This window comes from Aethalodelphis obliquidens, unplaced genomic scaffold (assembly GCF_003676395.1).
Source record: "Aethalodelphis obliquidens isolate GAN/ISIS:26980383/991018 unplaced genomic scaffold, ASM367639v1 scaffold2, whole genome shotgun sequence".
Taxonomy (NCBI): Eukaryota; Metazoa; Chordata; class Mammalia; order Artiodactyla; family Delphinidae; genus Aethalodelphis; species Aethalodelphis obliquidens.
In genome coordinates, this window is record NW_020837946.1 from 43,526,101 (window position 1) to 43,539,561 (window position 13,461).

The 13,461-nt window shown below is 39.8% G+C and overlaps 2 protein-coding genes across 11 annotated transcripts in view; one reads left to right on the forward strand and one right to left on the reverse strand.

Annotated features, from left to right (window-relative positions):
• Positions 1 to 12,304, forward strand: part of NEMP2 (nuclear envelope integral membrane protein 2) — a 43,395-nt gene extending 31,091 nt beyond the window's left edge. For 4 of the 9 annotated variants that reach the window (XM_027125765.1, XM_027125697.1, XM_027125704.1 and 1 more), the window contains 2 exons: positions 6,964 to 7,094; positions 8,529 to 9,106. In XM_027125765.1, the coding sequence (XP_026981566.1) occupies positions 6,964 to 7,006 (43 nt within the window). In that variant the 3' untranslated portion in view covers positions 7,007 to 7,094; positions 8,529 to 9,106. Of the gene's footprint in view, positions 1 to 6,280; positions 6,336 to 6,963; positions 7,095 to 7,447; positions 7,662 to 8,528; positions 9,107 to 12,193 lie in introns of those variants that run through there. The other 5 variants (XM_027125751.1, XM_027125757.1, XM_027125741.1 and 2 more) reach the window with 5 other exon arrangements.
• The window catches only part of MFSD6 (major facilitator superfamily domain containing 6), a 73,255-nt gene continuing 67,865 nt past the window's right edge, over positions 8,072 to 13,461 (reverse strand). For both annotated transcript variants that reach the window (XM_027125674.1, XM_027125684.1), the window contains exons 6-7: positions 12,033 to 12,313; positions 8,072 to 10,199 (exon numbers count right to left, since the gene is read on the reverse strand). In XM_027125674.1, coding sequence (XP_026981475.1) covers positions 9,996 to 10,199; positions 12,033 to 12,313 — 485 coding nt within the window. In that variant the 3' untranslated portion in view covers positions 8,072 to 9,995. The remainder of the gene's footprint in view (positions 10,200 to 12,032; positions 12,314 to 13,461) is intronic.

Sequence of the window (13,461 nt, forward strand, 5' to 3'; positions counted from 1 at the left end):
AATCAGTGCTTTCACATAGACTTCGATATAAAAAATCAAAGTATCTTCCATTCAGATTTATGAAGATGATGACTTTTATAAGTGTAAAGTTGTAATAGCGTTTTTGTTACAGTTTAATCTGATTTTTATTGTTTTGTAATTCTAATTATTGGTGCTATATTATAAACGTATCAGATGTGTTTGTGGTTGTGCTCACCAAGAGACGGTGTGTGTCCTACATAATGTGTGTGTGCATAACGTGTGCAGTCTGCTGGAGTTCCCAGGGGACATCCCAGCCAAGACAGCCACTGGGCCTCACCTGCGCCAGGGTGAACAGGTGCCGACAGTAGAAGAAAGCAGCTCCTGGTGAGCCAACAAGCTAGGTGTAGCTGTTTTTATTGTGATCTTTATTGCAATAAAAATAGCTAAAGGAAGAGAAAAAGAACAACAAGAGGCTTTGGGGATATTGTTTTTCATTTTTACTTTTAGAGGAAACCATGGATTTGTCAGTTTCTATTATGTGAGTACCGTGAGAAGCTAGATAATTAAAAGCACTGCTTGTGATATATTGGGTGTATTTCTGTTGTGCTTATTTGAATTGGGGTTTGTTATAGTGCTGATCATAGGTCTAGTCCCCATCAAGCAGTATGTTTGTCAGCTCCTCTAAGAGATCTTTTTTCTCTCCTTCCCTTCTTCCCTTCTCCTGTCTGTCTACCGTCTGTCTCTCTCTCCCCACCACCCTACTCCCTCTCTCCTCTTTTTCTTCATTTATTTAAAGGCCTTTAAACAATTTAAATGACCATTCAGTAAAATGGTTATGCCCTTCACAGGTTGTTGACAGTTGGTTCTGTGCCTCATGCCACCCTAGGTGTGCAGTTGTGGAGCACAACAGAACCTTTGTTGTGTTAGTGTGCCCACGAGGTGCCTCACAGAAGCTCACTGTTGTTAGCAAGTTGGACTCTTTGACCCCAAAACATATGAGTGAGATGTAGTGTAGGTCGCCATGCTTAAACAGTCATATTCAATGTTATTTTTTAAAGGTTTTTAAATAATATTTATTATTTTTGGCCACGTCGGGTTTTACTTGTGGCACGCGGGATCTTTCATTGCAGCGTGCCGGCTTCTCTCTAGTTGCGGCGCACATGCTCAGTAGTTGTGGCGTGCAGGCTTAGTTGCCCCGTATTGTGGGATCTTAGTTCCGCGACCAGGGATCGAACCCACGTCCCCTGCGTTGGAAGGCAGATTCTTAACCAGTGGACCACCAGGGAAGTCCCTATTTTTTGAAGGTTTTAAAACACATTTTACATATCACAAAAAATGTTTTGTCAATTAGTTGTATAGTTTGCCAATAATACTTAGAGCTGAATTACAGGGGAGTGTCCATCTGACATTTAGGACAATACTTGAATTTATGACTTTTCAAATCTAGAAATTTATGAGATTTTAGATATTAAGAGATTTGGAATAGCTGACATCGAAACATGTGGAAGAATTAAGACCTCCAGAATGATGTCAAGAAAAGAAAAAGGATCTTATATTATTCTGTATGTGATTATTCCCCAGAGTTAGAGAAGTACAATATTTAAATCACCTTTTTCTTTTGTCCGACTGAAAGAAGGATCCTATGCATAGATAACATAATAGATGTGGAATTCTGAAGATCCCCCACAGTGAGACAGGTATTTTTATCTGACCTGGGAGCCAGCTGTTTTCTGTATATTTTGGATATTAACCCTTTGTTGGTTGCATCATTTGCAAATATTTTCTCCCATTCCATTTTTTTTTTCCCCCATAGGTTGTCTTTTCATTTTGTTGATGGTTTCTTTGCTGTGCAAAACCTTTTAAGTTTGATCAGGTCCGTTAGTTTACTTTTGCTTTTATTTTTTTTTGCCTTGGGAGACTGATCCAAGAAAATATTACTATGATTTATGACAAAGAGTGTTTCACCTGTGTTCTTGGAGTTTTATGGTTTCATGTCTTACATTTAGGTGTTTTAGCCATTTTGAGTTTATTTTTGTATATGGTGTGTGGCAGTGTTCTAATATAATTGTTTTGCATGTGGCTGTCCAGCTTTCCCAGCACTATTTGTTGGAGAGACTGTCTTTTCTCCACTGTATATTCTTGCCTACTTTGTCACAGATTAATTGACCATAGGTGTGTGGGTTTATTTCTGGGTTCTTTACTCTGTTCTGTTGATCTACATGTTTGTTTTTGTGCCAATACCATGCTGTTTTGATTACTGTAGCTTTGTAATGTAGTCTGAAGTCTGGGAGGGTTACACCTCCAGCATTGTTCTTAGTTCTCAGGATTGCTTTGGCAATTTGGGGTCTTTTGTGGTTCCATATAAATTTTTGGATTATTTGTTCTAGTTCTGTGGAAAATGTCCTGGTGTTTTGATAGGGATTGCATTAAGTCAGTAGATTGCTTTGGGTAGTATGGCCATTTTAATAATAATGATTCTTCCAATCTAAAAGCATGGGATATCTTTACATTTCTTTGAATCTTCATTTTCCTTCATCAGTATTTTACAGTTTTCAGCATATAGGTCTTTCACCTCCTTGGTTAAGTTTATTCCTAGATATTTTATTCTTTTTGATGTGATTTTAAATGGGATTGTTTTCTCCCTTTCTTTTTCTGATATTTCATTATTAGTGTATAGAAATATTTTGCATTTTATGTATATTAATCTTGTATCCTGCAACCTTGCTGAATTCATTTATTAGTTTTAATAGTTTTGGGGTGGAGACTCTAGGGTTCCCTGTATAGAATATCATGTCATGGGCAAATGTTAGTTTCACCTCTTCTCTTCTAATTTGGATACCTTTTATTTTTCTTGTCTGATTGCTGTGTCTGGGACTTCCAATACTATGAGAGTACACATCCTTGTCTTTTTCCTGAATTTAGTAGGAAGCTTTCAGCTTTTCACCATTGGGTATTGTGTTGGCTGTGGGTTTGTAGTAAATGGCCTTTATTATGTTGAGATATGTTCCCTTCTCTATCCACTTTGATGAGAGTTTTGGTTTTTTGGGGTTTTTTCCCCCTCAGCAACAGAAGTTCCTTTACTGAATCCTGAGTGTGAAAATCTACCATTTAGTTCTTTCTCCCTTCTCCCCGTGAGACTCAATAATCCCTTGATTTGCATGGAACATTGGTGTGTCTGCTTGTTCTTGCTGTTGTGTCCATTTTGTTGTTCTGATGAGAGTTTTATCATGAATGGATGTTGACTTTTGTCAAATGCTTTTTGTGCATGTATTGAGATGATCATGTGGTTTTTGTCTTTCCTTTGTTAATGTGGTGTATTACGTTGATTGATTTGTGTGTGTTGAACCATCCTTGTGACCCAGGAATAAATTCAACTCGATCATGCTATATGATCCTTTTAATGCATTCAGTTGGATTCAGTTTGCTAATATTCTTTTTTTTTTTAACATCTTTATTGGAGTATAATTGCTTTATAATGGTGTGTTAGTTTCTGCTTTATAACAAAGTGAATCAGTTATACATATACATATTTCCCCATATCTCTTCCCTCTTGCATCTCCCTATCCCACCACTCTATGTGGTCACAAAGAACTGAGCTGATCTCCCTGTGCTATGCAGCTGCTTCCCACTAGCTATCTGTTTTATCTTTGGTAGTGTATATGTGTCCATGCCACTCTCTCACTTTGTCACAGCTTACCCTTCCCCCTCCCCGTATCCTCAAGTTCATTCTCTAGTAGGTCTGCATCTTTATTCCTGTCTTGCCCCTAGGTTCTTCATGACCAATTTTTTTTCTTTTTTTTTAGATTCCATATATATGTGTTAGCATATGGTATTTGTTTTTCTCTTTCTGACTTACTTCCCTCTGTATGACAGACTCTAGGTCCATCTACCTCACTACAAATAACTCAATTTCATTTCTTTTATGGCTGAGTAATATTCCTCTGTATATATGTACCACATCTTCTTTATCCATTCATCTGTCGATGGACACTTAGGTTGCTTCCATGTCCTGGCTATTGTAAATAGAGCTGCAATGAACATTTTGGTACATGACTCTTTTTGAATTATGGTTTTCTTAGGGTATTTGCCCAGTAGTGGGATTGCTGGGTTGTATGATAGTTCTATTTTTAGTTTTTTAAGGAACCTCCATACTGTTCTCCGTAGTGGCTGTATCAATTTACATTCCCACCAACAGTGCAAGAGGGTTCCCTTCTCTCCACACCCTCTCCAGCATGTATTGTTTGTAGATTTTTTGATGATGGCCATTCTGACCGGTGTGAGATGATACCTCATTGTAGTTTTGAGTTGCATTTCTTTAATGATTAATGATGTTGAGCATTCTTTCATGTGTTTGTTGGCAATCTGTGCATCTCCTTTGGAGAAATGTCTATTTAGGTCTTCTGTGCAGTTTTGGACTGGGTTGTTTGTTTTTTTGATATTGACCTGCATGAGCTGCTTGTAAATTTTGGAGATTAATCCTTTGTCAGTTGCTTCATTTGCAAATATTTTCTCCCATTCTGAGGGTTGTCTTTTGGTCTTGTTTATGGTTTCCTTTGCTGTGCAAAAGCTTTGAAGTTTCATTAGGTCCCATTTGTTTATTTTTGTTTTTATTTCCATTTCTCTAGGAGGTGGGTCAAAAAGGATCTTGCTGTGATTTATATCATAGAGTGTTCTACCTATGTTTTCCTCTAAGAGTTTGATAGTGTCTGCCCTTACATTTAGGTCTTTAATCCATTTTGAGTTTATTTTTGTGTATGGTGTTAGGCAGTGTTCTAATTTCATTCTTTTCCATGTAGCTGTCCAGTTTTCCCAGCACCACTTATTGAAGAGGCTGTCTTTTCTTCACTGTATATTCTTGCCTCCTTTATCAAAGATAAGGTGACCGACCATATGTGTGTGGGTTTATCTCTGGGCTTTCCATCCTGTTCCACTGAAGTTTGCTAATATTATGCTGAGGATTTTTGCATGTGTATTCATCAGAGATATTGGCTTCTGATTTTCTTTTTTTGTAGTGTCTTTGTCTGGTTTTGGTGTCAGGGTAATGGTGGCCTTGTAGAATGAATTTGGGAGTGTTCCTTTCTCTTCAATTTTTTGGAATAGTTTGAGAAGGATAGGTATAAATTCTTCTTTATATGCTTGGTAGAATTCCCCAGTGAAGCCGTCTGGTCCTGGACTTTTATTTGCAGGGAGTTTTTATCATTACAGATTCTATTTCACTTCTAGTGATTGGTCTGTTCAAATTGTTTGTTTCTTTGTGACTCAGTCTTGGCAGGCTGAATATTTCTATAAATTTGTCCATTTCTTCTGGGTTGTCCAATTTGTTGCCATATAAATTACTTGTCATTTTTCCCCCTTCTCTTCAACTTATGTTTTAATTTTGTCCCTTAACTAATTCATATTTCCAACCACTTAATGTTTACAATGCACGTTGGAACTGAATGTCTTACTAGACAGCTTATTAGGTATAGGTAAACGTTTAACATAGCACTGTAGTTTGGGAGCATGCAATATGGTTATAGATTAATGTTAACAAAGTACTAAGAGCTAGGGCCTGGATGGGAAATAAGACAACACTCCCCTTGCCATGGGCTATTTGTCACACAAAAATAATGGCAACATTTATCGAGTGTTTACTGTGTGTCAGGTATGTCATTTAACCATCAAAAGAACCTGTAAGGCAGATACTGTAATCATCTTAATTTTACAGAGGAGGGCCGTGAGACCCAGAGAGGTTACTTAATGTGAGTTCTCACTGGCAGAACTAAGACTCAAATCCAGACAATGGGGCTCCAGAGCCGGCAATCCTAACCCCAGCACTGTAAGGTCCTTGGGTTGCCATCTAAAAACTGGGACCTCCCTGGAGCCACAGTGGGGCACGTGGTCCTGTATTAGCCGTCCGAAGCAGATGGGAGTTGAGTGAGAGTAAGGTGCTCACCTGGACTGGCTCATTTCTTCACCATTCTGGACATCACCAAGTTTCCAGTTACTCTCTTATTTTAAACCACAGTTTGTCCTCTCATAAGGTAAATTACTTAGTGATTTGAGAACCCACTCCCCCTTTCTCTCACCCCTTTATTCTGTTCCCATCCAGGCACTGACCTTTCTCCCATCTGCCTGATGGTTTGGAATTTTTGAGCCAGGAATTCTTAGAGCTTTGCTGAAATGACACAGGAGTGGTTTGGGGCTTCAGAAGTAGCTTTGTCTTGTCCCACTGCACCCAAGGAGAGAAAAATTTCTGAAAGGAAAATCATCTTTTATTTGCCTACAGTCAGCTCTGTCACAGCATGCCCTCATCTTCGCAGAATAACGTTAATTTTAGGGTCCAGTCTTTCACAATGAAGATGAGAAAACTAAGACCCAGAGATCTCCCAAAGGTAATTTTCTTCCTGTGTTCCTGCATTGTCTAGTATGGTAGCCACGAGCCACAGATGGCTGTTTAAATTTAACATGAGAGACTTCCCTGTTGGTGCAGTGGTTAAGAATCCACCTGCCAATGCAGGGGACACGGGTTCAAGCCCTTGTCCAGGAAGATCCCACATGCTGCAGAGCAACTAAGCCCGTGCACCAGAACTACTGAGCCTGTGCTCTAGAGCCCGCGAACCACAACTACTGAGCCCACGAGCCACAACTACTGAGCCAGCATGCCTAAAGCCCATGCTCTGCAACAAGAGAAGCCACCGCAACAAGAAGCCCGTGTACTGCAACGAAAAGTAGTCCCCACTCACCACAACTAGAGAAAGCCAGTGCACAGCAACGAAGACCCAATGCAGCCAAAAATTAATTAGTTAAAAAAATAAATAACAGAAGTCTAACTCCTCAGATGCACTAGCCACACTCTAAGCACTTAATAGCCACCTGTGGTTAATGGCTACCACACCTGACAGTGCTGCTTTACGAAGCTGTTGCCTCAGGTTACTGAGCGGTGGGTGTGTCTGCTGGCCCTTCCCAGCTCCCCTGGCACTGGTCTTCAGAGTCCCTGCAACCTCCAAGTTTTCTCTGCAGGGTTGCCAGACCTTCCGAGTTATCTCCAGAGTGGCACTCATGATTAACAGAGCAGCAGGAGTTTGAAGGCGCTGGATTTCTATGTATCTGGGAATAGCCAGCGATCCTAAATGCAACTGCAACTACACAGGGTGAGTATCAGGCACACAAGGTAAGGGTTCAGAATGGCCGGGGCTGCTTTCAGGCTTGTTCTACCACAACAGAAGCAGAGGGTGGCCTCCCCGCCTCCTGGGGTTGGAGAAGGTCCTGGGTGGACCTGCACTTGGGCATCAGGCGGGTCTGAGTTTGAATTCTGGGACTGTGACCTTGTTCCCATAACGTAAGCCGAGTTCAGCTCCAAAATCCTCATATTTAAAGAGGGGGTAGTGATATGTATTACAGTGTGTTGTTGTTAGGACAAAACGATAATGTCATCAGCACACACCAAGCACCCAGTAACAGTGGGTGTGGCTCCCTGTTTCCTGGAATCATTGCTTCTCTCCAGATTGGCTGCAAGGAATACCACTTAAATAATGGTCTCAGCACCACCAGTAGCCTCCACGGCCAGCAGTCCTGGAGGAACGGCAAATCAGAGGGGAGCACTTAGCCGACTGTCTGCTTCGTGTGGCCCGTGACAAGACTAATAATAAGCCAGTAAGGCAGCGATATTCTTCCTGTGAATTCCTTAGGCTTTTCATGAGGTTTATTGGCTGGTGGAGGTATGTGTGTTATTGTCATCTATTATTCTACTTAAGGCCTTGAGTAATAGTTTAATAATCAGTAACTAACCTCTTTGGATCCACGTGAGCTCAGCGCTTTGCGTAATTCACTTTTTCTACAATTATGGGGAAAAGCATATGAAACAAGTCATTAGGTCGTGATTACCATCCTGGGCTTTGTGACCTCCCTGGGTATTTCCAGGGGATCTCAAAAGGGATTAGAAAATTCTCAAATCAAAATTTAATTTGAATTCACTTTAATTTTTTTTTTTTAAATGGCACTTTGAGGACAGGAGGAAGTCACAAAGTCCACAAACCCATGAAGGTGTCTGCTCTCAAAGGCTGGAAATTACTGCACTGTTTAATCACCTCACAGTAAACGTCTCATAACAAAGGCCTGTAGAGTTTGATCTCATTCATTACAGAGTGAAGGACTTTTATTTGTTTGGTCACATCGTTATCATTTAAGAAATACTTAAAAATGGTATTTATTTTTATTTCAACATGTCAACTGTGCATTTCCAAAACAGCAGGCTTTTCAGAGGAATAAATCAGAACTGTAAACACAAGACACAGTAGAAGTCTTTTGACTTCCTACAGTCAGTTTCACAAATCCACATACTGTACATTCATAGGTGAGGTTCAGCCTGTCACCCATTTCTTTATTTCTATAATTACATAAGCATAATAAATACATCTGATTTTTAAAGGTCACTTAAAATGAGTCATGATAATTTACAGTACAGTACATTTCAGTTCAAGTGCAAAAATAACTATTTGCTTAATTCTATTTCTTCCCGTTATTTTGTTTTTAAGCTGTGTTCTGTGGTGAAGCTAGATATCCGACTGTAGACTTTCTTCTTCCAGATGCAGTTGTGGGCAGAAGTACTGTATCATGGAGAAGTCCTCACTTTATAATTGGTCCTGCCTAATCAGAGTCAGAGAGTAAGGTGAGTTGCTCATTTTTAACTCTGTTCTTTTCTTTCCTCTCTCCTGTACTCATCCACAGTATCATACACACTATATAACTGACCTTCCTTCAGCTAAAGCAATGTTCCCTTGTCCACAGCCCTCCCCCAAGGCTTCCTATAACCTCAGCTTTCATTTTTAGCAGCAAGCTTTATGCATGAGTCACCCGGCCATTGTCGACTGTAGCTGTAATATTTACAGTAGCATGCCTGTATCTGAACTGTCCAGTGTCTGACTATGTCTTCGTGGGAAAGAATATACTGAGAATTTTTTCTTTAGTCATTGGAAAGTGTACTTACTTCTTATTTCTGTCTTTTTCATTCCTGGTTTCCTATTCACCACCTTTTCCCCTCACCAAAAACAAAACAAAACTGAACCAGTATGTAATTTTTAAAAATTGTATCCCTTCCCTAGGCACTTAAATCTTATACTGTTATTTGTAAGTAGTACTGCTTAATTAAAGAAACCCTTAGGAATTCAGTGATTTTGTGTGTTTGTTTTAGTCCATCAGCTAATTAGAGCCCACATCACTATAAAGTTGTAAATAGTGATAGAGGCTATTTACAGTATCAATATATTTAGTAAACCCTTGTCTATCAAGCCACAGGATACTAAGTTGGTTGGTTGATTTCAAATATTCCCTCCTCTGGTCTTAAAGCCCATTTAAAACAAAAGGCATTTTAAAGCTCAGCTTAGCTTGCAGTAGTCAGTAACAGCTTTTGCCACTCAAAGAATTGACTATTTTCATTTTACACCATACCCATATAAAAATATATTTGCTAGAGATATGCCAAGTTTCTGATGAAACTTTTTCCTTTTTTTTTAAACAAAAGCATAGATGCCACTAACTTTTATCTGGTTACTTTTAAAATATGTCTTAAAATTTTTTTAATTGTTCTCTTTAAGAGAAACAAAATTATAGGTGTATTCTGTTTCTTCCCAGTTTGCATTAAGAACCAAATAATTAGGATAAATAATCAGAAGAGGGAAATTATATCAGCATTCACCTTGAAACACTTTCTTTCCCTCCACTCATTTAGTGTAACTGCTGGTTTCGACTCTTACTGCCCTGGCAGAGAAGTCCTGTAGTCCTTAACCTACCAATCCAAGAACTGAAAGTCCTCACTGAAATCCATTTTCCCTCTGTGACTCCAGTGGGACTACGGAAGTTGACCTATTTCTGCCAATATGTACTGTAGCTTCTACGTGTGTGAGCGTGTGTGTGTGTGTGTGTGTGTGTATGTATTTCTGCGTTGATGAATTCAGGTGTTCAGCAGCATATGTGGTGCTGTGCTCCTCAAGGTGCTCCCTCTGTGCTGGCAGAGGAGCCCAGTTCCATGCAGGGTGTGAGATGAGCAGGACCCCTCAGTGTCCCCCAGAGGCAGGCTGAGCCTGCTGGTCCTCAGTCTCCTCCCTGCGCGGGTCTACACTGGGGTGAGTGGGGCTGCTCTGCGTCTGAGATGCTGCTGCTTGAGGGGACGGCTGGCTTCTTGATGGGTCAGAGGGAGCCTCACGTGGTCCAGGCCGGGCTCCACCAGTTGGAGAAGTTTCCCGATCCTCACTGGTCCCCTGGAAGGAAAAAATAGGAGGTGCCCCATGGTCAATGCTAGCAAACTTTTTATATGCTTTCAAGTAAGATATACGAAACATGGGGAGATTATCCTGAAGTAACCACTTCAGGAAACAAGTAACAGAGGAATAAGGATAGAATGTCTTACCTTTCATCTCCTTTCCTACGTGCAACTGTCCAAGCCGCATGAAAAACACAGACACTATAAGCAGACGTATCTTGTGGATAAAGGAACGTTACTACCAACATGCCTGTTACTCCTAGGAGAACAATTTACATCAGCACATATTTACTGGGCCCCCACCAGCCACTGTGGCAAGTCACTGGGCAAGCGGCATGGAACGGGAACTCAGTCCACTTGCTAAGACCAGAGAATTCAAGGCTGGAAAGCACCTTGTCCCACAGGAAGTGAGGAAGGCATCCTCAGCCTCAGAGACACGGCCAGGAAAAGAAGGTCCTGAAATTGAGTCCTGATGTATAGTTGGGATTTTAAAGTACACACTAAAAGTTGGTTTGTAAAAATCAGGAAACATTTCTTTTTTTATGGATTTTCCTCTGAATTAGTACCCATCACTTCAAAGAGCTGAGCACCCAAAAAGAAAAACAAAAGTTTTATTTCTGTAGTTCTAAACTGTAAAAGAAAAAATATTAGTATAATGACTTCTTCATAAGAGTAGCTAAGCCATACTAGCCAGTTTTTATTAATCTTAATATGTCATAAAAAATGTTAATGATACTCAAGCCTAATAGGCTTCTGTGAAAACAAGGGTGAGTATCCAAAGTAATGAAAACACTGCCATTCAGGCAGAACTCATCTTTCCTCTGCATCACCTCCTTGCTTCACATCCTTCCTATGCTCCTCCTACCCTGATACCTTCCTTGACTTGTGAGCAGAGGATTTGTGTGAGTTTATTATCTCGATAAGCCAATAGGATCATACGTGGACTAGAATGCATATGGTTATCAGCAAAGAATCAGATTTGGTTTAAATTAGAGAAATATTACAGGTCAGTTTACAAAATTGTGATAAATTTAATTGAGGTAGTTCAAATTAAGGAAATTACTCAAACTACTCTTAAAGTCTTTCCCCTTTATTTTTTTCCTCCTGTGTCCTCTGAAGCTACTCTAGCTATAGCGCTGACATGATTCATCACGTGAAAGGGAGTGATTAATAAAAACACAGGGGAAGTAGACTCATTACTTTGGCTAAACTGTTCACAGAAGTTACGCTTAAACATTTTCCAAAAGTATTATATAGCTTCAGTTACAATTACCTACAGTGTTTGTTTTTATCCATGCGATTCGACGCTACTCAGGAGAGACCACACCTCTAGGGACAAGAAAAACCACACTTGAGCCCGCTAGCAAAACCACATTTCCACGGAGTTAGGTGTCCTGTCAGACCCATTTAGTGGCTCAGAGTATTACTTAATTTATCAGATATTTACTGAGGTCCTATTATATAGAATGTCCCCATTAGAATTTTTAAATTACAGAGATTAATATATAATTCACCAAGGCAAGAACCATATATCCATACTGTAACTAATGTCCACCAAAACAGACATTTCAAAGAAATATAAAATCAGAATGGATTTATTTTCTTTCTTTCAAGAGGTACTGTCTTCTCTGTGAGGCCTTCCTGAACCGCATAAGGCAGAATTTTCCCTCTATGGAACCTTGTATACACCTCTATAATACACTTGTCACAAAGCACTGAAATTATTTGTCTGCATGTCTATTTCCCCCACCAGCCCTCCCATAAATCTTGTTGAATGAATAACTGAAACAACAGAGCCTGCTTAAGGCAAGGCAGCAGAGGAACTTTTTACCTGTAAAGGCTGTATCTCAGAAGCACGGTTGTCTCTTGTTAGCTGCATCATCTCTTTGATTTGGTAGAGTGCGTAAACAAAGGTCACCCAGGGAGAGGAGCTGACACCCCAGGCTGGCTTGTTCACATCCTCCTGTTCTTCCTGGTGCTTGGTTTTCTTAGGTGGAAGTCTGGGCTCAACGCGTGGCAGAACATCTTCTGTCTGTTGCTGGACCAAGTCGATGGTTGCTATGGGAACAGGACTAGAAGGAACAGGAATCCTTTCTGCCAGCATCGTCTTGTCTGGAGAGAAAGCCATGTTTAAATCATTTCTCAGAGTTTTTACATATTTAAACAGATGTATGTATGTATGTATAAATAAGTAATAAAAACTGAACAAATGGACAACCTCGATAAGCCCGTTCTAGTATGCTTGGGAATGTTGGTAAGTTGCCGTGTAACAAGGGCGGCTTCTCTACTTGGCGCAAGTACTGAGCAAATGAATGTGATGTTTACCTTCCAGGGTCTCCTTACAGGGCTTAACAGACATTAACTTATATTTATTTATGAAATGTATTGGTTCAGTTAACGTATATAACATCTGTGGGGCATAGGTTATAGTGAATGTTGCCTTAGGCCCACTTACAGGATTGAGATTTTTAAAGATAAGCATCAAAATAGGAAAAATCACACAGTAGCTGCCTTTATTGGCCTTTTACTGAAGGCATGGACTAAGCTGCATAAGAGAGATGATCTAGTTAGGATTATAAAAGAACAAGAATAAGAAAAGTCAGTACTGGTCTTTCCTTCTGAGTAACTTGTTGGAATTAAAATCTGTCTCTGGGGTTTCTGTAACAAGTTAGTTTTTCTCTTAACAGAAGCACTTTGGGTACTTGAGGCAAATGCTCCTCAAAGGACAGGACACCATAGAAGATGAGCCCTGTTCCAGGACCCAAGAGCTGAGAAAGAATATTTGTTTTAATGGTTGGCCTTCTTCATTGGAAAAAAAAAAAAAGTTGATTCCCCCAAAAAGTTGAAAGCTTGTTCTCATCAACACATTATATTGGATATAACCTTCTTTCTGTATGACACGTTTAAGAAGGCCATGCCTAATTAAGGGAAAACTTCAAATTTAAGGTTTAGACATTTTTATCAAATGAAGGTAAAAGCACAGAGATTAATCCCACTTCCTATCCCTAATAGTAAAATTACTGTGTAATCCTATACATATCTGATTTAAATTTTAAATCTCTTTAGAACACCAGAGAAATTTAAAACCAATACTTTCCCCCAGTACCTTGTACCGTAAAACAAAACAAAAGCAAGCTGCCTAAAACAACCAGTTCTTTTCAACATAGCAAGTGGCTTCTCTCCAGCAATGGTGCACGAGTTCACTGATAACACCCCTGAGAAAATCTAGCCATGCAGGTCTGTGGTACACTCTGTTTCCA